Source organism: Sturnira hondurensis, unplaced genomic scaffold, assembly GCF_014824575.4.
Source record: "Sturnira hondurensis isolate 20B ecotype Veracruz unplaced genomic scaffold, ASM1482457v3 Scaffold0022179, whole genome shotgun sequence".
Lineage (NCBI taxonomy): Eukaryota > Metazoa > Chordata > Mammalia > Chiroptera > Phyllostomidae > Sturnira > Sturnira hondurensis.
Window position 1 is genome coordinate 268,155 of NW_028094810.1, and position 20,630 is coordinate 288,784.

Genomic DNA, 20,630 nt, shown 5'->3' on the forward strand with positions numbered 1-20,630 from the left:
CTTTTGTTTCTTGGGCCGATGGCCCACAGTCACCACTGCGACCGTGCCCCTACGCCACTGAGGACTTTGGTGCCTTGGAGATCATATCTCGCTGCAGCTCTTAACCGGCTCTTTTTTTTATTGACACAGTGATCAGGAGGTAGACTTTGTAATGTGCACATGATGGACCCCAAGGACTTGGAAGCTGAAATCCACCCCTTGAAGAACGAAGATGGGAAATTGCAGGAGAACCTGGGAAGCCAATTGAAAAAGGAAGAGAACTTGAAAGGCGCGCCTCAGCGGTCTCGCCTGTCCCGATGCCGGACGGCGGCATTTTTCCTCTCACTGTTCATCTGCCTTTTGGTGGTGTTTGTGATTTCTTTCATCATCCCATGCCCAGACAGGCTGGCATTAGAGGGGGCGTGGAGGATCGATTACAACACAGCAGGTGCGTCGCCCCCCACACCCCCGCAGTGACATTCTCTCTTCTGGGCCGGCCATGAGGGCAGCACGCGTGTCCGGGAATTTAGAAGTCATCTATTTTTTTTAAGTCAACAACATTTTTGTTTGTTTAGGATTTTATTTATTTTCAGAGAGGGGAAAGAGAGAAAGATAAACATCAATGTGTGGTTGCCTTTTGCGCACTCCCCACTGGGGACCCGGCCCGCAACCCAGGCATGTGCCCTGACTGGGAATTGAACCAGTGACTCTTTGGTTTACAGGCTGGCACTCAGTCCACTGAGCCTCACCAGCCAGGGCTTAAGTCACTAACTTTTATTATTCCTCACACATATTTTATGCAGAAGAGAATGTGGCAAATGGCTCAGGGTGGAGTGAAAAACAAGTGCAGGTTTGGATGCTTTGCTGTGCTTACTCTGGAAGCAGGGTCTCCCTGACGTCATGCACACAGATGCACTGGTCCGATGCTCCTTTGCAGACTCAGCTCTGGGCACAATGGGCAGGGCCCGTGGGGCAGCACAAGCAGCAACTCTTCTTACCGGCAGGACACCTGCATCTGCCGGCACACGTGTGGGATCCGCCCGTGGGGCAGGAGCATTTGGGGTCCATTTCGATCAGAGATGAGTGGGGAGGTCCACAGCTAGGGGAGAAGGGGCATTCGCGCTGGTGCAGTGCGTGGTGGAAGTCTTCGGTCGACCCTTAGTGGCTGCTAGTTCTGTGTCCACCGTTTTCCTGGAATTTGGGTGGAGCTACAAGAGCAGCTTCTCAGTGAGAACGGAGGCGGCTGCGGAAGCACAGCTGCCTGCTCTCCCGTTTTAGGAAGGACAGGCTAGTGGCCCTTAATACTTTTCCAAATTAAAAAAAATAAAACAGTGACTGGAAGAAGAGATATAGAGAAGGCTGTTTGGAGATGTGGCAAATATGCAGCTGATCTTGTATTCCAGTCTTGAGGTTTAGCTAGAGTAAAGCACATTTTGACTTCTCATATAATTGGCAGTCTGGAATTTTTGCCTCTGAAAAGCAACCAAATCAGCCTCTCTGGAAACTTCTTTCTCAGAGTTGCCTATGCTTTTATTTTTGTTTTTATTTTTTTATGCTTTTGTTATTACAACAAAGAAATCATTACCAAAACCAAAGTTGTGATTTCCTATGTCTTTTGCTAAGAGTTTTATAGTTTTAGCTCTTGAATTTATGTCTTTGATCCATTTCAAGTGCATTTTGTATATGGTGTAAGGGACGATTTCATTCTTAGTTTATCTTTTGAGTCTTCAAATGAAAGGTTAGACCCTAATGCATAAGGAAGTGTAGTGTCTTTCAGTCCCAAACTGATGTAAGGAGGAATTCATTCCCGAACAGAAGGCTCTCAGAGTGTCCGTTCGTGCTTGCCCCTTCCTGAAAGCCGGCCTCTGACACTGGCGCCCATCATGTGGAGGAAGAGTCACTGGCCTTCTGAGGAGGTGTGGGACATTGCGGTCCCCGGGGCCCTCTCCCAGGGGTGGGTTCTAACTGGCACTGAACCCTGAGGAGCAGAGAAGTAGGTCACATCAGACATGGTCTGTCCTTTAAACCAGGCATAGCCTGAGGACTATACCGTAGTCTGTGGTTTTCTTTTTCAGTCACCTACGACTTTTTGGCCACAAAAGACATAAACATGGACAAGGTCCAAGATGTTCTCTTCCTTTATAAAAACACCAGCGGCAGCAACAATTTCAACCAGTCCTGTACCGATGAAGGTAATTTTGTTTCTATCTGAAGGATGAAACGCCCTGTAGGAAGAGGAATCCTTACTTTTGCAGTGTTTGGGGGAAGCAAGGGTAGAGTTTCTGGAAACCGTCATCACCCTTCATTTGGAGCAGGACTAGACAGAGATAGAGAGGCAAGCTGCAGTCTCGGCACCCACCTTGCTTGACTGCTGACCCCCATGGGGTCAACACTGGGGTCCCCATGGGTGTGGAGTGAGTAAGGGGTCTAGGTGTAAAGGGAGTGAGCCTGGGCAGTGGGGGCCATGGCAGGGAACAAGGTGAAGGGGGACGGGCAGTGTGTGGCCTGCGTGCGCAGCCCCACAGCGTTGGGTCTGTCCCTTCCAGGCTTTTCCTCTCCCTGCTCCTTTGTGGCTGCTGTCTCTGGAGCCAACGGCAGCATCCTCTGGGAGAGGCCTGCAGCCCAGGATGGAGGCCTCGTGTTGTGTGATGTGGCTCAGCCGAGGGACAGCGGGGCAGCTCCCGCCTGCATCCTCATGGGCAGAGCTGGTTCTTTCATCGCAGTCAACTCATCTACAGGTAGGCGGTGCACTCTGCACCCACACTGGGCCGCCTCTGGGGGGCGCTGGCGGCAGAGTGCTCTGAGGAGTGCCGGCCTGTGCTCTCAGGCAGTGCGATTGGATGGGAAGGACACAGCTGCTTCGCAGTCATACACCAGAGCTACCCTGACGTGTCACACACCGTTGTGTCTTGTCACCTGGTTAAATGTTGCTTGAGGGGGCATGGCAGGGCACTTCCTGTGAAGTGGCAGAGATGCAGAGGAGCAGCCTGGCTGCTGCCTGTCATAGGGAGTTCGTGGCCGCAGTTTTCTCTCGCAGCACCCAGGGCAAGCGCAGGCGTATGCCACAGGGGAGTGGAGACCAGGGCGTCCTTGTGCCAGACGCGAGGGTGCTCCTTGTCACCCCTGTGTTTGGGCACTGAGGGGATGGCCACTTGTTCCTTACCAAGGTCTTGAGGAACTCTGGGCCTTGACACTAGATTTTGTGGATATTAGCATTTCCCTTACAAGATGTGGTTTTAAGGATATGCAGGAAAATAAAGAGCGGGTTTGAAATATTTTAAGAAGAGAGGAATCAGTCTTTTTCTTTAAAGATTCTTTAATATTTCATTTTAGAGGGGAAGGTGGGGAGAAAGAGAGGAAGAGAAACATAAATGTGTGGTTGCCTCTCACATGGCCCCCACTGGGGACCTGGCTTACAACCAGGGCATGTGCCCTGACTGGGAATCGAACTGGCGACCCTTTGCTTCTCAGCCTGCACTCAATCCACTGAGCTACACCAGCCAGGGCAGGAATCAGTCTTTAAAAAAGGACAAGATGATGCTGAGTCAGAAGCTGTTACCTCAGGACCTGCAGTCTCCAGGTGTAGCCCTAAGCACTTTCATTCTCTCCTTCTGTGTGAAAGGCAAAAGCCCAGGCCACTTTGCCAGGGCCTTCATGGTGGCAGAGGGTCCACCTTTGAGCCCAGCAGCAGTCAGGGGTCCTGAGGGGCCTCAGAACATGAGGTCAGGCCCTGTCCATCCTAATGGGGAAAGTCAGCATTGGTCCCAAGGTACTCTGGAACCAAATATTAGAAAATGGGTAAAAAAAATGTGGGGAAGTTCTGCATTTCCCAGAAGTGATGCTTTAACACTCTGCTATATAAGCCCCTAAACCCTAGACTTTTTGCACACGCACATATCATTGTATCCACACTTTCACCTGCCTTCAGCCCCCTGTTTGCAGGTGTGTCGTTTCCGAGTTGGAGCATCTGTGCACCTGCCAGGCCGCGTGCGGTGGAAGGGGGTCTGGGCCTGGCACCCAGTGATGTGTGTTTGGTTTTAGGGGAGACCCTGTGGAGACAGCCCAGCAGTTTCAGAAGGAACACTTCCATCCTAAGCCCTTTACTCCAGGTGCCTGACCTTGATGCCGATGGGGCCCCAGATCTTCTGGTGCTCACCCAAGAGGAAAAGGAGGTACAGCTCTCCGGAGTCACGTAGCCCGTGCACCACGTGGTCTCTCCCTTCTCTGCTCTGTGGTTCGCTTCCACTTCCCAGGCAGAGTCTGGGTCCAACCGCTGTCAGGGGACTTGTCCAAGGCCCCTTGCGCTGGTGCCTGCAGACCCAAGACACTGGGGCAGCTCTGTGGGCCTCCCCAGGAACAGGAGTACACTTCCCGTGTGCGCACTGCGGCATGGGCGGGGCCGTGAGGATGGGGAGAACTTGAGCCTGGGAGACCTCCCATTTCCCCCAGGCAGGCCACACGCAGACTCCTGATAACAGACACTTCAATCGAGCGTTTTCCCCCCAAACCAGGGGGTTTTGACCCTTTTTCCTCCCATGTTTTGCAGGTTAGCAGCTACCTCTATTCAGGCAGCACCGGGCACCAGATTGGCCACCGGGGCAGCCTCAGTGTGGACAAGACCAGTGACTTCCTCCTTTATGTCACCAGGGCAGGTGCCCACTACATCCTTCTTTCCTGTGGTATGTTGCACCTGCCGGGCCCCAGCGCCGTCCCCCCTGCAGAGGCCGTGCTGGTCTCAGGTGGGGGGTGCGCCCTGCAGAAAGCAGGTGGGAGGGGATCCTTAGCCAACTGTGAGGCTCTGCTCGTCGCTCCTGATTTTGTCCTAGGGGTTCAAATTAATCATTGACAGACTGAGAAAGCCACAGGTGGTCTCAGCACCCGCTCCCAGGCTCAAGGAAGCACCATGTGTTTCTAGAGGTGGGGCTGATGGGCACACAGCCTCCTGGTCTCCTAGCAACAACCCCTGGTGACCCGAGGCTCTTCTGTGTGTTGAATAGCAAGTTCCCTCTGTGGCCGCTCTGTGAAGGACATCTATGAAAAAGTGACCGGGAGAGACAGCCCACTAAGGAGAGATCCCAGCTGGGAGGACATGCTCAACGCCACCAAGCACGGGCTGTTTTTGCAAAGGTGGGCCTGGGTGGTATCACACAGGCCAGGTCGTGTTCCTCAGTGCTCAGAGCCGTCGGGCCTGAGGGCCTGGCCATTGGTACTATGAGGTCCCCCTGGGTTCAGACTTCGGACCTGGGCAAACAGAAGCCACATGAAAACCAGGGAAGCCCTGACTCATGTGGTTCAGTTGGTTAGGCATTGTCCCGCAAAGCGAAAGGTTGCCAGTTTGATTCCCAGTCTGGGCACATGCCTAGATTGCGGGTTCGGTCCCCGGTTGGAGTGTGTATGAGAGGCAATTGATCAATGTATCTCTTTCACACCAGTGTTTCTCTCCCTCTCTTTTTCTCTCTCTTCCTCACTCTCTCTAAAAATAAAATCTTTTTGGAAAGACTTTATTTATTTATTTATTTTTTAGAGAGAAGAGAAGGAGAAAGATAGGGAGAGAAACATCAATGTGTGGTTGCCTCTCGTGCTCCCCCTTACTGGGGCCCTTGCTGGGAACCCAGGTGTGTGCCCTGACTGGGAATTGAACTAGTGACCCTTTGGTTTGCAGGCCTGTGCTCAATCCACTGAGCTACATCTGCCAGGGCAATAAATAAAATCTTCACAGAAAAAAAAAAATCAGCCATGCCTGGTGTGGCTCAGTGGTTGAGCACCAGCCGCAAATCAAAGGGTTGCCAGTTCAATTCCCAGTCAGGGCACATACCTAGGTTCCTGGCAAGGGCCCCAGTAGGGGTCACACTAGAGGCAACCACACATTGATGTTTCCCTCTCTTTCTCCCTCCCTTCCCCTCTTTAAAAAGAAAATAAAATCTTAAAAAAAAATAGAAAAGTTTCCTAACAGTGGGGTCACCCTCTCCCCATGCACAGGGCGGGTCTTGTTTGATATTCTCAAGTTAGAGAACTAAGAAATACGGGGTTGCTCATGGACGTCTGGTGGGTAGTGCTTGGGGAGGGTCCCTGCCCCTGGGCTCCATGTCCAAGCAGCGCCCTCCCACCTCCTCCAGCCCTGGAGCCATCAGTCATCTGATGAACGTTCCCGGGAACGGCGGCGAGGACCTCCTCCTCGTGGGTTCGGAGGCCTGCATGCTGCTGGACGGACAGGAGCTGGCCCCCAGGTGGACGTTCGGCGTAGCCCAGGTCCTCAGGTATGGGGTCTGCTCCGGGAACAAGTGCAGTTGTCGCAAGCCGGGCACCACCAGCCCCCCCTCCCCTCAGCAACCCTGGGGACAAGGCCCCCCACTGGGAGGGGTGAGAGGGCTGGAATGCTTCTGCAAGGGGCCTCTTGCCTGTCCTCTGGTGCTGCCCTGCACTGAGGGGCTGGTGGAGCCCCCTTGGCCAGGGCAGCCCTGACCCTACCCAAGTTTGGCCAAGAAAATGGGTGGCATGCCTGTGCCCAGGTATCTCCTCACAGAGACCCCTTGTGACTCCTCTATTTGTCTAGAAAACCCACCCTTGGTCACTACAAACCTGACACCCTGGCTGTGGTCATTGAAAATGGAACCGGCATTGACAGACAGGTTGGCTGCACTTCCTTTTTGAGGTCTCGCCTTTGTAAGTAGATGAGGAAAATTAGTCTGCACAGCAGGCAGGGCTGTGGCTTGGAGTCTGACCTGAGACAAGAGAGACCTTGGAGACATCCTAGTTGCTCCATCCAGGGAGCAACTTGTCCAGGGCCTGCATAGCTGGGGGCCCACGTGCCTGTGCGACCCCACGTCAGCTCCCCCATGCTGTCTTTTCCCTCCCCAGATCCTGCTCCTGGACCTCAGCACTGGGGCCGTCCTGTGGAGTCAGGCCCTTCCAGGCCTCCCTGGGCACCCTCCATCTGCCAGCCTGCCCACCGCAGACCACCGCTCAGCCTTCTTCTTCTGGGGCCTCCACGAGCTGGTTGGTGCCAACCAGACGGTATGGGCAGAGCGCACAGCCCAGACACTCCCATCCCAGGAGCCAGGACCAGAGGAGCGGGGCCAGTCTTAGGTCCCACCTTGAGGAGCTAATTGGCTGACTGGACACACACAGATAAACAGAAGCTGTGGGAGTTTGGGGGGGGTGGATGAGGCAGTGCCCTGGCCACAGCAGAGGCCAGGGCCTGAGTCTGCCTCCGGGGCAGAGACAAGGGGAATCTGGGAAGAAGCAGGATGTGCTGGGGAGGGTGGGGCCACATTGCAGGTAGAGGATACTGAGAAGGATCAGGGTCAGCTAGGGGAAGAGGGATGGAAAGTGGGAACGGAGTTCAGATTGGTGTTGTGGGGCCTCCAGGCAGGGACCCCAGTGCACACAGCTCTGGTCATGGTCACTGTCAGGAGTGTCTCATAAGAGATGAGCACAGCATTACCAGCTACCAGGCCCAGGACACTCAGGTTCTTATCCCAGTTGTGGAGATGGCCCAGCCCCCGTCAGCCCCGTGCCCCATGGCTGGTTCTCCCTGCAGGAGCCCCGGGACAGCCAGCACAGCCTCTACATGTTTCACCCGACCCTGCCGGGCGTCCTGCTGGAGCTGGCCAACATCTCCGCCAACATCGTGGCCTTCCAAGGTGAGTGCAGCCTTGGTGCAGACCTGGGCCCTGCCCATGGGGAGGTCTACAGAGTCTGGTCCCAAGAGACCTGACAGCTATGTCCTTCCCAGTGGCCCTGTTTGAGCCGGGCCGCCATGCCGCCTACATCCTCCTCACGGGCCCAGGCAGCGCAGATGCACCCGGCCTGGTCTCCATGGCCAAGCACAAGGTACAGGACCTCATCCTGAGCAGCCGGGTAGTTCGCCTGACTGAGGGTGTGCCAGACAGCGACCAGGCCATCAGGGACCAGCTCTCTCACCTGCGATACCGGAGTGAGACCTAGACGCACCCCCACCAGGGCACTTCGAGAGGCTGCAGCTGCTGCAAGCAAACATCCCAGGGAGCGGGCCCTCATCCCCTGGACATGTACACTGACTCCCCACCCCCACCCCCACCCCCACCCCCTCACCCCCTGCGATCCAGGCCTCTCCTGCCCAGCACGCTGTGTCTTCGAATGGGTCCTCACTCTGCCTCACTGGGGTCACATGCTGAAGGCCAGCTGTCTTCGTTGTGGTCAGCTGGGGGCAGAGCCCAGACCCCCCTGGTAGAAGCACCCACTCCATTTCCCATCTTGGCTCGGCCCACTCTGCACTGTTCCCCAGAGGTCATGCAGCTCAGAGGGTGGTGGGCCCTGGGGTGGCATCAGAGTAGCAGGTGGACCTCGGGCAGTACCAGCCCCCAGCACTTCTGGCATGGTTGGTGGCGCCTTGCTGTGGGGAGCCCCTGCGACCCAGCTCATGAGGAGCTCAGCTTACAGGACACGGCGGGTAGCCCCACTGGAGGGCGCCCCGACGTGGTTTCCACCGCTGTGCTGGCTGCTCGTGCTGTGACTTTCCCGAGGAACTGGCCATGGGACACGCACTGGGGTCATTCTGTACCTTCTTCATACACACTGGAGTCACTCGTCCCACTCGTCCCTGTACCCCAGGTGGAGCCAGCTCCCCTCCTTCCTGGTGCTCTGATCTCCCTGGGCTTGGTGTCCCCTGACACAGGACTCACCTCTGTGCCTTGCTGCACCCCATGGCTGCTGGGGTGCGCTGCAGCTCAGCTGCGCCCAGGCAGGATAGACAAATAGACCTCGACGGCACTGGGTACCACAGAAGAAAGCAGAATAAACAGTTTTTGCACTGGCTGGAAAGGCCCCAGAGGACACACGTGTGCGTCACATCTCTGTGCTCCTGGCCAGGCCTCGGGGGGGTCCAGGTGGGAAAGGTGGCTGAGGAGGGGAGGGGCACTGTACCTGTGGTTCTTGGAGTGCGTGCCTGCGCTCTCTGTCTCGCCAGAGCAGAAACTAAAACCACAGAGGTCTTTTTCAGCACAGCCTCTAAGTGCCTCTCAGGTGTGAGGACCCCCTTCCCATTCACAGCAAGCCAGAAACCCAGCCCAGGGACGTGGGCATGTGCCCACCTGGAAAGGCAGTGCGTTGAGTCCCACAGTACCCCTGTGTCTTCCCAGGGCTGGCCCGGGGTGAGTTATGGTGGCTGCCCAAGCGGAAGGCTTCAGTGAGATGCAACATCGGATACCAAAGTGATGAGGGAAACAGTTTTAGAGAACCCTGTAGTAATTTCCTGTGGACATTTAAATATGAAAAGCTGACCCTATGACCTCACACCCTCCCCCCCAAAGTAAAAACCTCCCTGTGAAAAGTGACAGGTCTGCAAGTGAAAGTCACCTGGGGTTTGGCTGGGCTGGGGGCTTGAGCGACACCCAAGGGTTCAGTACTGGGTTGGGGTCCCCCGCCCCAGCCTGAGGAGCCAACTCATGAGGGACCACCCTGTATACGTCCGGGGATAGTGAGCAGGAGTCAGGGGGTGCCCTCGCCAGTGGGCCTCCTGCACCCTGGACTTGCAAGTGAAGCCGTCATGCCCATGGGGGTCCATGCCGGGTTCCCCGGGACTCCCCGGTCTTAGGGCGCAACCTGCCCAGGAGGTAGTGGGTTCTGTACCAGGAACCTGTGCTGGTTTTGCACCCCCCCTGGAGTGCCGAGGCATCCTTGTCCGTCACAGCACAGGTGGTGTTCCTAGCATCTCCCTCAAAACCAAACACCCCCAACTGTGCAACCTGAGTCCGGCCCGGAAAGCTGGTCTTCCGTCCGTTGTGGGCCCCCACACACAGGAATTTGGTGGCACCCGGACTCCCCACGTTGTCTGTCACCACCTCCCTCACGGCCGCCTGCCTGCCTCCCTCATGCAAGCAGACACACGGTTCCAGCCACAGCAGGTGGAGGTCCAGGGTCTTTTATTCCCAGGAGAGGGATCGGGAGCAGTCCAGTCCTGTGAGGGGGGCTGGCTGAGCGGCAAGAGATTCTCAGCTGACCCAGAGCTACACCCCCAAAGGAACCTGAGTCTGGGGGAAGGTGAGGCCCTCGGAGGTGAGGACACCTGCCCCACCCACCCAGGCAGGGCTGGAACGGGGACAGTTGTCAGAGGGGTGATGTGGGAGTCATCTCTGCACAAATGGCACAGAAGCCATGGCCTCAAGGGACTGGAGAAGGCCAGAGAGGTGCCCCTTTGAGACAGCTCTGGGACGCACAATGACAGGGAAGGTCAGGACAGCACCTGTGGGGACAGCTCTACTCATTGGAAGGCTGAGCAAAATCTGGGGAGCAATGTGGGGCCCCATGGGAGTCACTGGCAGAGGGGAGTGGGTAATTTAGCTCTGCAGCGTGGGCAGTTTCCTCCTGCTGGACACCGTGTCTGCATCCGGCTCTAAGATGCTCGCCTACTGATGTAATGGTTCTGGACAGAGGTGGGCATCTAGCACCAAACCGGAGACTACAGAATACCAGGTGCGTGGCCTTGGTCTGGTTTGCCCATTTCATTCCACCTTTCTCCAGGTGACCCAAGCTCAGCCAATGACACCCCTTCCCTGGAAGTCGGCACCCAGACCAATTCCTTTTGGGAATCCTGAGAGAGACCTGGGTGCCCCACAGCAAGGTCAGCCCCTCTGCACAAGGGGTGCCCATGCTGGGGGGTCTCAGCCTCTGCCAGGCCCCTAGGCTGGAAAAGGGTGATAAGAGGCAAGGCTGGTCACTTCCTCCTTCAGGCTCCGGCCCAACTACGCCTCCCCATCACCACCCCCAGGTCCTTGAGCAGCAGCTGAACTGTCCCCCGAGGTGGAGGCAGGAAGCAAAGCAGGTCTGGAGCTCGAATGTCTCGGCTTCCACACGAATGGGAACACTCTGTGGGTGAGAAGGGGCCGGAGTGCAGGGCGCCCTCAAGCGCCCTGCCTGCCACGTAGCACCCAGGCACAGCCCCCTGGGCTCACCGTCTCTTTGTCTCCGGGGGGATCACAGCCTCTGCAAGCAAAGCTTTGTACATGTCCGACTTCAGGAACCTCGGGTAGGAGTCCTGTAAGAGATGGGGTCAGCCCTGACACCTTCTGCCGCCTCAAGCTCGCTTCCCCCGGCTTCAGCCTGGCACAGCTCTGACCCTCAGAGCTTCCGGTAGATGGTGCTGGAGGCAGCCATCCCAGACCAGCCCTAATTCAGCTGATCCACAGAGACCTGGGCCCCATCCAGTTGGGCCACCGGACAATCAAAGATGAGCAAGAGCCCAGTGCCCATGCAAGGAGGGGCGAGCCATGGGACCCCCAGTGAGGGAGTGAGGAGCGGCTGTGTGCCCCGCAAGGTGAGGGCGGGACACAGAGCCCAACAGAAAATGAGGCTGAGAAAAACTGCAGTGGACAACAAACTGGGAGAGGACTCTATGGATCTTAGTGCTAGTATTTTAAAAAGGAAAATATAAATGTATCTTGGGAAGAGAAGAAGGTGGAGGGTCAGGGACAATGGCTAAATTTGTTTGAATGTTACCCTGGTTTACAGATTGAGTTTTCAAACTGTGTAGATACTTCATTATTACAAAACAAAACAATAAATAAGCAATCTCCAGACACTGAAAGTAAGGTGTCACAAGTGGGGCTGGACATCCAGTGGGTGACAGCACCCAGACCACACGTCACGACGGAGCGGTTCAAGGGCCGTCCAGGACAGGGCGCACATGAGGGGCTGGTCGATGTTTCTCTTTCTTCCTCCCTTCCCCTCTCTTTATAAATAAATAAAATGTTTTAAATAAATGGATAAATAAATAATAAAAGCGTCGAAACCTCATGACCTCCCTTGGCAGATCAGGGTCCAACTCACTGTGTTGATGAGTGGTAACTAAAAGAAGCAGGCAGGCGCTGACCCTGCCTTCCCTGTGGGGTCGGCACCACTGGGCCGACAGCAGGCGAGGGGGGCTCCCGGCTGCTCCAGGGGTGTCCAGCTTTGTGGCGTCTCTGGGCCACACTGGAAGAAGAGTTGTCTGGGGCTACACATTAAATACATTGTGACACATCATCACACACACAAAAATCTCATGTTTTAAGTAAATCTACGGTTTTGTGTCGGGCCACATCACAGCCATCCTGAGCTGCACGCAGCCTGCATGTGACCTGCGGGTTGGACACCCCTGTAACAAAGAGGCGGTGATGGGATCAGGACATCACTGATGTAACCGTGAATCTGGGGGACGACTGTCCGTGGCTGCTCAGTCACAAAAAGGGAAGTGGCCAAACCTCATGGACTTCCTGATGGAAGAACACACCAAATTGAAGAAAACATTCTTGACAAAACTGAATAAACGACAAAACTGAAAATGACCTCTGATCAAGACAAATGTTAACCACCAATGTTTTGTGACCATAGGGGGCAGAGAAACATGTCAACGATGCCACAGGGACTTTACAAAATCCAGACTGTGAGAAACTCTATGGGACAAAGAACCCAGTTCCTTCAAAAGAAAACAAAAAAATTAAAAGAAAAGATGGAGCCCTGGCTAGTGTGGCTCAGTGGACTGAGCGCCGGCCTATGAACTGAAAGGTCACGGGTTCTATTCCCAGTCAGGGCACTGCCTGGGTTGCAGGCCAGGTCCCCAGATAGGGAGAGGCAACCAACCTGTTTCTCACATCAATGTGTCTCTCCCTTCCTTTCTCCCTTCCTTCGCCTCTCTCTAAAAATAAATAAAATCTTAAAAAAGAAAACTGCCCAGAGAGGTCTACTCCCTAATCCCTAGACCTTGTGAGAATGTCCCCCTCTGTGGCAAAGGGACTTTGCAGATGTGATTAAATTCATGGTGTGGACACAGGGAGCCTGCCGGGCTGCCCAGGTGGGCCTGGCATAATCATGGGGACCCTTGTACGTGAAAGAGGGAGGCGCTGCTGCTACAATATTAATACAATTGAGACACAATAGTGTGTCTCAAGTATAATGAAAATTTATAAATAAACATTTTTAAGTATTTTATTTTTAGAGAGAGGAGAAAGAGAGAAAGAAAGAAGGGGAGAAACATCAATGTGTGAGAAACATCAGTGTATTGTCTCTCACATGTCCCCAGCTGGGGGCCTGGCCCACAGCCCAGGCATGTGGCCTGACTGGGAATCAAACCTTTCGGTCTGCAGGCCAGCACTCAATCCACTGAGCCACACCAGCCAACGCTATAAGTAAACTATTAAAATTTTAAATAATAAAAAAAGATGATACACTGCTCTCCTTGAAGGTAGAGAACAGGCCATGAGCCAAGAACGCAGGTGCGTCTAGGAAGGAAAACTCTCCGGAAGCCTCCAGAAGGAAAGAGCCCTGCAGACGCCTTGACTGCAGCCCAGTGATTCCTGGGTCAGACTCTGGCCCCCGGAGAGTGAATGTGTGTTCCTTTAAGCCACCAAGTTTGTGGCATGTTTTACAGCAGCAGCAGGCAACTAACCCAGGAGGCCACGTGGGCAGGCATGGCCCACGACTGGCTATTCGAGGACACGGAGTTACAGCTGTTTGGGGTGTGCTGCTGGCACCTGCAGCCACGTCGAAAGGGAGGAAGTGGCCCATGTCCTGTGGAGGAACGTCCTGAAACACCTACATACAAAAGTCTGCAAGTGGCGTTAGGGTCACGAGTGGAGGCGCCTCACCTTTTTCATCAGCATGTAGATGTGCATCTGGGCGTCATCCAGCACGTAGCGGTGGGGCCGGCACAGGCCCTCCAGGGTCAGCTCCATCGTCTGGCTGTCGATGTTGACCCAGCGGGCAGCACCAGGGGCCAGGAACTGCCTTTGTGTGGGGACAGGGGGTCAGCCCCGGCAGGGGGTGGGGGTGGTCTGGGCCCCACAGGCCTGCCCTCCAGCCAGCCAGGCCCGCCTCTAGAACTCACTGGTACACGGAGTCTGCCAGGGCGGGGACCTGGGCCTGTCCTCCATGGCGCAGCTCCTCGCACGCCTCCCAGAAGCTGAGGTTCTCGGCTGGGGGGTCCAAGCACCAGGTGGTCAGGCCCACCTCAAGCTGCAGCCAGGGCCAGTAGCAATGGGGGGGTCCCAGCCTCCCTCACTGGGGCCTCAAACAGGTGGGGGTGTCTCACCACTGAACTCTTTCCTGAGGAAGTCCATGAAATGGGCCCGTCCCACGGGGTCTTCCAGGAGTTCCCGGAAGCTGAAGCCCCATCGCTCTACCCGGAGCTTTGTGGGTACGGCCACGCTGCAGAGGAGGTGTCAGGAGCATGAGGAATGTGGGGTCGGGGGGCAGCTGGGAAGAACCCCTGCAGAGCCTTCTCACACCCTGGGCTCACCTGGATGTGTTCATGGCCCAGTAGGTGTCATCGTCTGTGACCCAGGGGTTGCTGGGCAGGCACCCTGCCAAGACGGGGTCATGTGGCTCGCGCTGGATGCTGAACTTCAGGTACCTAGGGGTGGGGGTGGGGCCAGGGGCAAGTGCAGGGAGGGGCTATGGGTCGAGGGCACTAGAGGAAGGGTCTGGGCGCTGGGCTTGGGGTCTCCCAATGCCATCCCCTCCCACTCACGCCTCAAGGCAGATGGAGGACTTCACCCGGATCCTGCCCAGTGCCTTTCTGCAGTACTCGATCTGTGACATGGGACATGTGAGGCGGGGTCTGGGCTGGAGTCGGCCTGCCCACTCCCCTGTGCTGGCTGACAGGACCTACCTCCCACTTATAGAAATCCATGCTCTTGGTCTGCAAGAGGCCAGGAAAGCTGCCGTTAGAAGGCAGGCCTGCCTTCGGGACTGGCATCCCACCCTGGGCTGGCAGAGAAGGGTCCAGGCCCCGCCACGTCCCTCAGAGTCTCTCCTCTGGTGGCAGGGTCTGCCTCCCCAAGAAGCTTTCGGGGTCTATAGTTTGGAGGTTCCCAGAACATTCTCAAAGTTGCCTTGAGGTTCCCCAGTGACCACTATTCCATATTTTCAAATGTATTAAATCACTTTTAAAAACAGTGCAGGACTGAGGAGCACTGCTGCGGCCACACCAGAAACCCGACTGCTGACTGTGCCTCACGCCCGTCACGTTCAGAATCCGGAGCCCGCCTGCCACCTCCTCATGCACCAGGGGCCCTGGGACCCGCTGTCCCTTCCAGACTCCGCAGCCCCCGCTCATAGGGCCAGGGGAGGCGGCAGGCACCCTCGGGGGCCTGTGATTTCCAATTTTTGTCTCGGCTCTCCTGGACCCACTTCATAATGGGAAATTATAAATCTGTGATCATGAGCTTATGATTTTGAAGTTAGAAAGAAGTTTTACCGGTAAGGTACTAAATGTATTGTATATGTTCTGTTCTATGATTTGGTTTTCATGGGATTCGAACATGGGGCTCTGCTGCTACAAAGTTTGGCCATGTCTGTCCTGGTGCAGTTCCTTCCGGTTCCCAAGGCCACCAGGGACCTTGGAGAAAGGTGGCTGGTCTGGCCAGGGGGAAGAGCCCCCCACCCTCCCAGGGTCCGTGGCATTTACTTTCACCCAGAGCAGCAGGGGGGGGAGGCGAGAGGACGAGAGTTAGTGGGGGTGCTGAGAACAGGGGACCAGGGCGAGGGGAGAATGAGACCGGAAGGGGAGCAGGGCACTTGGAGTGGCTGTGTCAAGTGCCATTTGGACGGACAGATGGATGCACAGATGGGTGGGCAGCTCCCAAATAGACCCGTCGTGGCAGACAGGCAGCGGGGCTGTGTGTGCGCGTGGGCTTGTTGTGGGTGGGAGTGGCAGAGGGCATGTGTGGAGGCATGGGCAGTGGGCAGGAGGTGGGGCGTGGGTGTGTGCGGGGTCCTTACCATCCGCACCCGCCTGACAATGAAGGCTCCCTGCTCCGGACCCTGCTCCAGCACGCTGGGGACCCCAGGCTGCAGAGGGGAGACTGGATGAAGTGGGGGCACAGCTCAGGTGGGCTCCTGACTCTCCACCCTAGGGCTCTGTCCCTGCCCCTCATGGGCCGCCCTTTAACGTGGCAACTGATGTGCAGAGGAACCCAGAAACCTAAGTCCTGAGCCCCTGAGTCCCCTCTGTGCCCATTCCCGCCCCATGGTGACCGCCCTCCCAGAACCCCAGAGCCACTCTGGGTTTCCCTTCCAGCACCTCACCCTGAACATGGCTCCCCTAAGCTCCAAGGCCACATGTCTCCCTGCCTGGCTTTACCGCTAAAGCCGAATCCTGACCCTCCTCTCCACACCTCCCCATTCTTCCTCTTTTCAGCCAAGCTCACCTCCACATACCTGGCAGTTCAAGCCGGAAACCTAACCACCTAACCCTCCTTCCTGAGACAGTCCCACTCACCTGGACCTACCTGTCCTGCCACGCCGTCCTCACACACGCGGGCTGGTCTGGCCCTCTCCTTGCCTCTGCCCCGTTGGAACCCTCTCGTCTACTTAACCGGAGGCCCCAGATGCCTGCCCTTCCTGCTCTCCGGCACACAGCCCTCAGCCCACAGGCTGCTCTGGTCTGTTCCTGGGCCCCGCCCTGAGTCCAAGCACAAAGCCTTGGGCCATGCCCACTCCACTTTCTCTAGGGTCCCTAGACCCTAGATTGGTAGACCCTCTGGAGGAAGACTGAGTCATTTTCCCAAAGATAACCCCCCCCCCCCAACACACACTTGATGAGATAATAGGGCGGGGGTGCCTCCTGGAATCCTTTTGACTTGGGTTCTTTCCCACAGGGACTTCCATTCATGATTTGTTGGGACTGCTGCAGGCTCAGATGTCTCCCCACTGCCCCACACAGGAAGGGGGCCTCACACCGGCAGCTAGGATTACAGTTCCGGACAAAGCCTGACCCCTGGCCTGGACCCCAGAAGCTGCAGCTAAGCCTCGCTTTCAATGGCCTTGTCCCAAGGGCCTTTCGGTCCCCCCACTCAGCTTCCCCAGGCCTCTTCTTGGACCCAGAAAGCGCTTTTTGTCCTGTGGTCTGTGAGTGTGGGGCAGCCTTAGCTGCACCTGGTTTCATGATCTCTGGGTTCTGAAGAGCCACAGAACTAGGACCTCCTGTCCCCGCTGGGTGTGTCCTTCCCAGGACCCATGGTAGAGCATCTGAGGAGCACATACTGGCTCTTGGTGGGACCTGCTGCCAGCCAAGGAGCCACTCCCGCCCACACAAGGGGCTCACCGGGGGCCTGTTCACCAGCCAGTACGTCTGCTCCTGGCACGCAATGACCAGCCTGTCCCCTTTCCTGCGCTGCTTGGCTGCCCTGGCGGGGACAGGCAGAGTTGAGGGAACCGGGCGCCCGCCGCAGTGCCTCCTCCACCCCCCTCAGGCCCCGTCAGGACCAGCGGCCAAGCCGGGCTGTGCTGTTCTGGTGCCGTGACCAGCAGTGCCGCTCAGGGCCTCTGGACTGCGGGGCAGTGTGGGCGCCGTGCTCGCCGGGCTGGGGGCTCACCGCAGCTGTTCTCTCGCCTGCGTCACTACCAGGTCCCACGTGTAGCTGATTTTCCTGTGCAGCTGGTCATAGTGCTCCTGGGGGTGGTGTCAGGGTCTCCAGTGGGTCCTTTCCATGCCAAGCTCTGGGGCAGGGCACAGGCCCTCCCACCTCCCCACTGGGGCGCTGCAGGGTGTGACTGATTGTGTGTCTGCGTCACCCTGGGGCCTGAGCTGTGAACTCCAAGGCAAACCGTGAGGCCCTGGGGACACAAGTGGGGCTTGGGGTCCTCTGGCTGGGCTCAGCTTGGGGGAGGGTCTCACCTTCTCATGGTTGGCCAGGGCCCCCTGCTTTTGGATGTTCTTCTTGGCCAGGTAGATGGCTGGAAGGACAGGGGAACAGGCTACAGAGAAGCAATCTCTGTCCTCTTCACCCCTGTGACATCACCCAGAGGCCACCAGTCTTGGGAACTTGTCCCAGGCTAGCCCGTCCCTTCTTACTCACCATAGTCCAGCTCAGTAGCCAGCCACAGAGTGCTTGTCCAGAAATAGGGTGTCTGGTACCACGTGAGAACAAGGGGTGTCTGGGACCTCCTGGGCCTTCTCCAGGAGTTGCCCCTACCCTCTCAGCTCCCCTAGGAAGAGACCTGGCTGGCCGGCGGCAGGATCTGCCTGAGGATCTGCCTATCTGCCCATGGCCTGGAGGCTCAGCCGACCACTGGGCACTTCTCCCCACCTGGAACTGAGCTCCACTCACCCCTTAGGGCCCAGTGCGGGGCTGCCTTCCTGACTCTGAGCTCCAGGAGCCCCCTCTCCAGGAAGGGGTGGGGTGGGGCCTTCCCAAGCCCAGATGTGGTTACAGTCTGCTGGGAGGCAGGCTGGCCTTGGGTTCCCGCTGTGGCTGGGAAGGGCAGGTGGGGGCCCCACCATGACTGAGGCCACACACGCAATGAGGGGATGCTGTCCTCAGGCCTCATACAGCCTCCTTCTTGGAGGGGGGCCTAAGGGCCTGGGAAGGCTAGCAGAGCCCTCCATGGGGACTGCCCCTTATGGACATCCTGTTGCGACCCCAGAGAAACTGAAGTTCCCTCCCTTAACTCTATCCTTCCATCCCAAGGAAGATTCCAGCCCAGGCCTGCCGGGGAGGGGACAGTAGGCCACCAAGCCTGCTGTGATGTCACCACATTTTGCCCCTACCCCAGCCCTACACCCCTCCCAGAAATCCCCACTAGTCAGGCTGGGGGATTTCCGCCCACCCCCAGTCCAGCCTGACCTGGAACCTGTAGAGCGTTCCGTCCAGCTGCAGCTCGGGGCTGCAGGGCACGCGGAGCGGATACAGGTAGCCGTGCCGCAGCAGCAGGAGGCCCAGGTGCAGGGCCTCTGGGGTGTGGGATTGGGGGGAGAGGGGTTAAGATGCTGAATTCTCAGAGGGAGGGGATGGACCACGGTCTCTTGGGATGAGTTCCTCTTCCTCAACACACATGGCTTGGTCCTGATACTGTGGAGCCCCAGAAGACCCAACCTCATCCACCCTGGGACCTCAGGTTGGGTAGGGGCCAGGATGGGCAGTGAACTCGCCCCCTTACCCTCCTCTGAGATGCAGTACTTCTGGATCAGCCACTCCACGACCTCGTTGCCTACATAGCAGAGATCGGGTAGGGGAGGCCAAGGCAGGGCTGGCACCCACCCCCTAACCCCCAACCCCCAACCCCCAGCCTCACCAGTCACAGTGTGAGGAACGACTGTGATGAGCAGTCGCTGGCTCCGCATCTTCACGCCCTGGTCGGGGTCCTGCATACTCAACACCATCTGCTCCATCTGGGCAAAGGGGGCACTGAGGGGCTGCCCCGCCAGCCTCCCCCATGCCAGATCCTGATTCCACGGACCTGGCCGGGTTTCCCGGATCAGTGTGTGCAGAGATTAACGTGCACAGATGGAGGGATTTCAGGCCCTGCTGGTAACGGGTTGGTGGGGGGAGTGGGGCGGAGGCAAGGCCGACCCTTCCCCCATAGCACCGGGGTCTCTGCTGCTTCACCCGGCTCCACGAAATGACAAGACCCCCAGACTGGCGTCCACACCCAAGCTCACCGCACCTACTCCTCTTCTGCCCCTCCCGTCTCAATGCCTGGACATCCTGGGGGCAGCAGGACCCCCACGTGGCACCCACCTTGCTCAGGTGAGGCATCTGCGCACAGGAGCGCCCACCAGGATGTGCAGGTTCAGCGGCCATGGCTACGGGGTGAAGCCAGTGTGGATATTGGCGTCTTTGACGCCCTGCCCCGCCTCATGTCCGAATTAACCCTCCCGGGCCTGGACCCCAGGTCCCATTCCATGTCTGAGAGGCGGGCACCAGACTGACCACCCTCGCGATTCTTCCCTCACGTTGAAAGAAACTGAGGGCTGTGCCGGCGAGGACTTGCTGGGGGGGCTGTGTGCCCGTGGGAGGTGCCCTGAGGCGGGGCCGGGAGATAAGGGTTTAAAGAGAGGTCTTGTGAGGGAACAGGGGCTCCGGAAGAGGGAGGGGAGCTGAAAGGAGCCGAGGACTGGGGAAAGGGTGGGAAATCAGGGAGGGGGAGGAGGGTCTGTGAGGGGAGGGTCTCCAGGAGAAGGGACTTTTGGGGAAGGTTGGCTGGGGTGGGGGACAACGAGTCTACTGTAACCCCTGCCCCCCATGCTCACCCCATGCGTGGGGCCCTCACGATGTTCGGGGACCAGGGCGGAGGGCCTGTGTGGCTGGTCAGGGCAAGAGGTCTGACTGCCCTAGAAGTGTGTGCCTGCGATTGTGTCACACCACGCACCATTCAGATGCCACCAGGACCCTATGGCACTGCGCGCTGCTGTCGCACCTCCTTCACTCAGACCTAGGCCTTTGACCCGCTGTCCCAGCCTGAAGTCCAGCTCACCCCTGCTCCCCACCTTGGCTGACTCCCATATGCCCGCTCCAGGGTTTGTTCAGGTGTTAAGAGCGGAAGCCCCTCTGTGTCCCCCTTCTCAACATTCCAACTTCTGGTGTTATTTTAAATCAGTTCCCTCTTCTCCCAGAGAACAGGGAGGGGCCTTCAGAATCTTCTGGGCCCCCGGAGCATACAGGGACCCCCACCCCACCACGCTCACACAGCCCAGTCTGTGAACACTGAGTAAGGGCTGAGTGGGTGGTGACCCCTGCCCTATGCATGTGAACTCTGGTCTCTCTGTGGTGATGGCTGTAACCTCTGGGGTGCAGGGCCAGGAGGCCGTGCCCCCAAGGCCAGGCAGTTCCAGGAATCCCCTCTGCCCAAACAGAAGCTCCGCTGGGAGGCGGTGCTGTTGGGCCCCAGGTGCGGCCTGCACTGCCTGCTGGTAA

The 20,630-nt window shown here is 57.3% G+C and overlaps 2 protein-coding genes and 1 pseudogene across 8 annotated transcripts in view; 1 reads left to right on the plus strand and 2 right to left on the minus strand.

Moving 5' to 3' along the window:
- The window catches only part of FAM234A (family with sequence similarity 234 member A), a 28,826-nt gene extending 20,029 nt beyond the window's left edge, over nucleotides 1–8,797 (plus strand). For all 7 annotated transcript variants that reach the window (XM_037034552.1, XM_037034551.1, XM_037034556.1 and 4 more), the window contains 11 exons: nucleotides 130–427; nucleotides 2,055–2,171; nucleotides 2,526–2,717; nucleotides 4,021–4,151; nucleotides 4,526–4,658; nucleotides 4,977–5,106; nucleotides 6,096–6,236; nucleotides 6,533–6,608; nucleotides 6,838–6,993; nucleotides 7,520–7,622; nucleotides 7,715–8,797. In XM_037034552.1, coding sequence (XP_036890447.1) covers nucleotides 160–427; nucleotides 2,055–2,171; nucleotides 2,526–2,717; nucleotides 4,021–4,151; nucleotides 4,526–4,658; nucleotides 4,977–5,106; nucleotides 6,096–6,236; nucleotides 6,533–6,608; nucleotides 6,838–6,993; nucleotides 7,520–7,622; nucleotides 7,715–7,926 — 1,659 coding nt within the window. In that variant the 5' untranslated portion in view covers nucleotides 130–159 and the 3' untranslated portion in view covers nucleotides 7,927–8,797. The remainder of the gene's footprint in view (nucleotides 1–129; nucleotides 428–2,054; nucleotides 2,172–2,525; nucleotides 2,718–4,020; nucleotides 4,152–4,525; nucleotides 4,659–4,976; nucleotides 5,107–6,095; nucleotides 6,237–6,532; nucleotides 6,609–6,837; nucleotides 6,994–7,519; nucleotides 7,623–7,714) is intronic.
- LOC118978878 (metallothionein-1-like) lies at nucleotides 742–1,909 on the minus strand (annotated as a pseudogene).
- A 1,720-nt stretch (nucleotides 8,798–10,517) lies between the features above and the next one.
- RGS11 (regulator of G protein signaling 11) lies at nucleotides 10,518–19,781 on the minus strand. The gene is made up of 17 exons (XM_037034580.1): nucleotides 19,455–19,781; nucleotides 19,009–19,105; nucleotides 18,874–18,924; nucleotides 18,561–18,667; nucleotides 17,793–17,844; nucleotides 17,612–17,670; nucleotides 17,310–17,386; nucleotides 17,039–17,120; nucleotides 15,715–15,783; nucleotides 14,603–14,632; nucleotides 14,462–14,523; nucleotides 14,231–14,344; nucleotides 14,024–14,139; nucleotides 13,820–13,907; nucleotides 13,581–13,719; nucleotides 10,911–10,993; nucleotides 10,518–10,824 (listed from the first exon to the last, which is right to left on the minus strand). The coding sequence occupies exons 1-17, from the start codon at nucleotides 19,515–19,517 to the stop codon at nucleotides 10,701–10,703; spliced, it is 1,413 nt and encodes a 470-aa protein (XP_036890475.1). The 5' UTR covers nucleotides 19,518–19,781; the 3' UTR covers nucleotides 10,518–10,700.
- Nucleotides 19,782–20,630: the final 849 nt, after the last annotated feature.

Coding starts and splice junctions, on each gene's coding strand:
- RGS11 (XM_037034580.1), bottom strand. CDS start 19,517: ATGGCCGCTGAACCTGCACATCCTGGTGGGCGCTCCTGTGCGCAGATG. Junction 19,106..19,454: donor AGATGCCTCACCTGAGCAAG/GTGGGTGCCACG, acceptor CCCTTTGCCCAG/ATGGAGCAGATGGTGTTGAG. Junction 10,994..13,580: donor TCTACATGCTGATGAAAAAG/GTGAGGCGCCTC, acceptor CATCTCTTACAG/GACTCCTACCCGAGGTTCCT.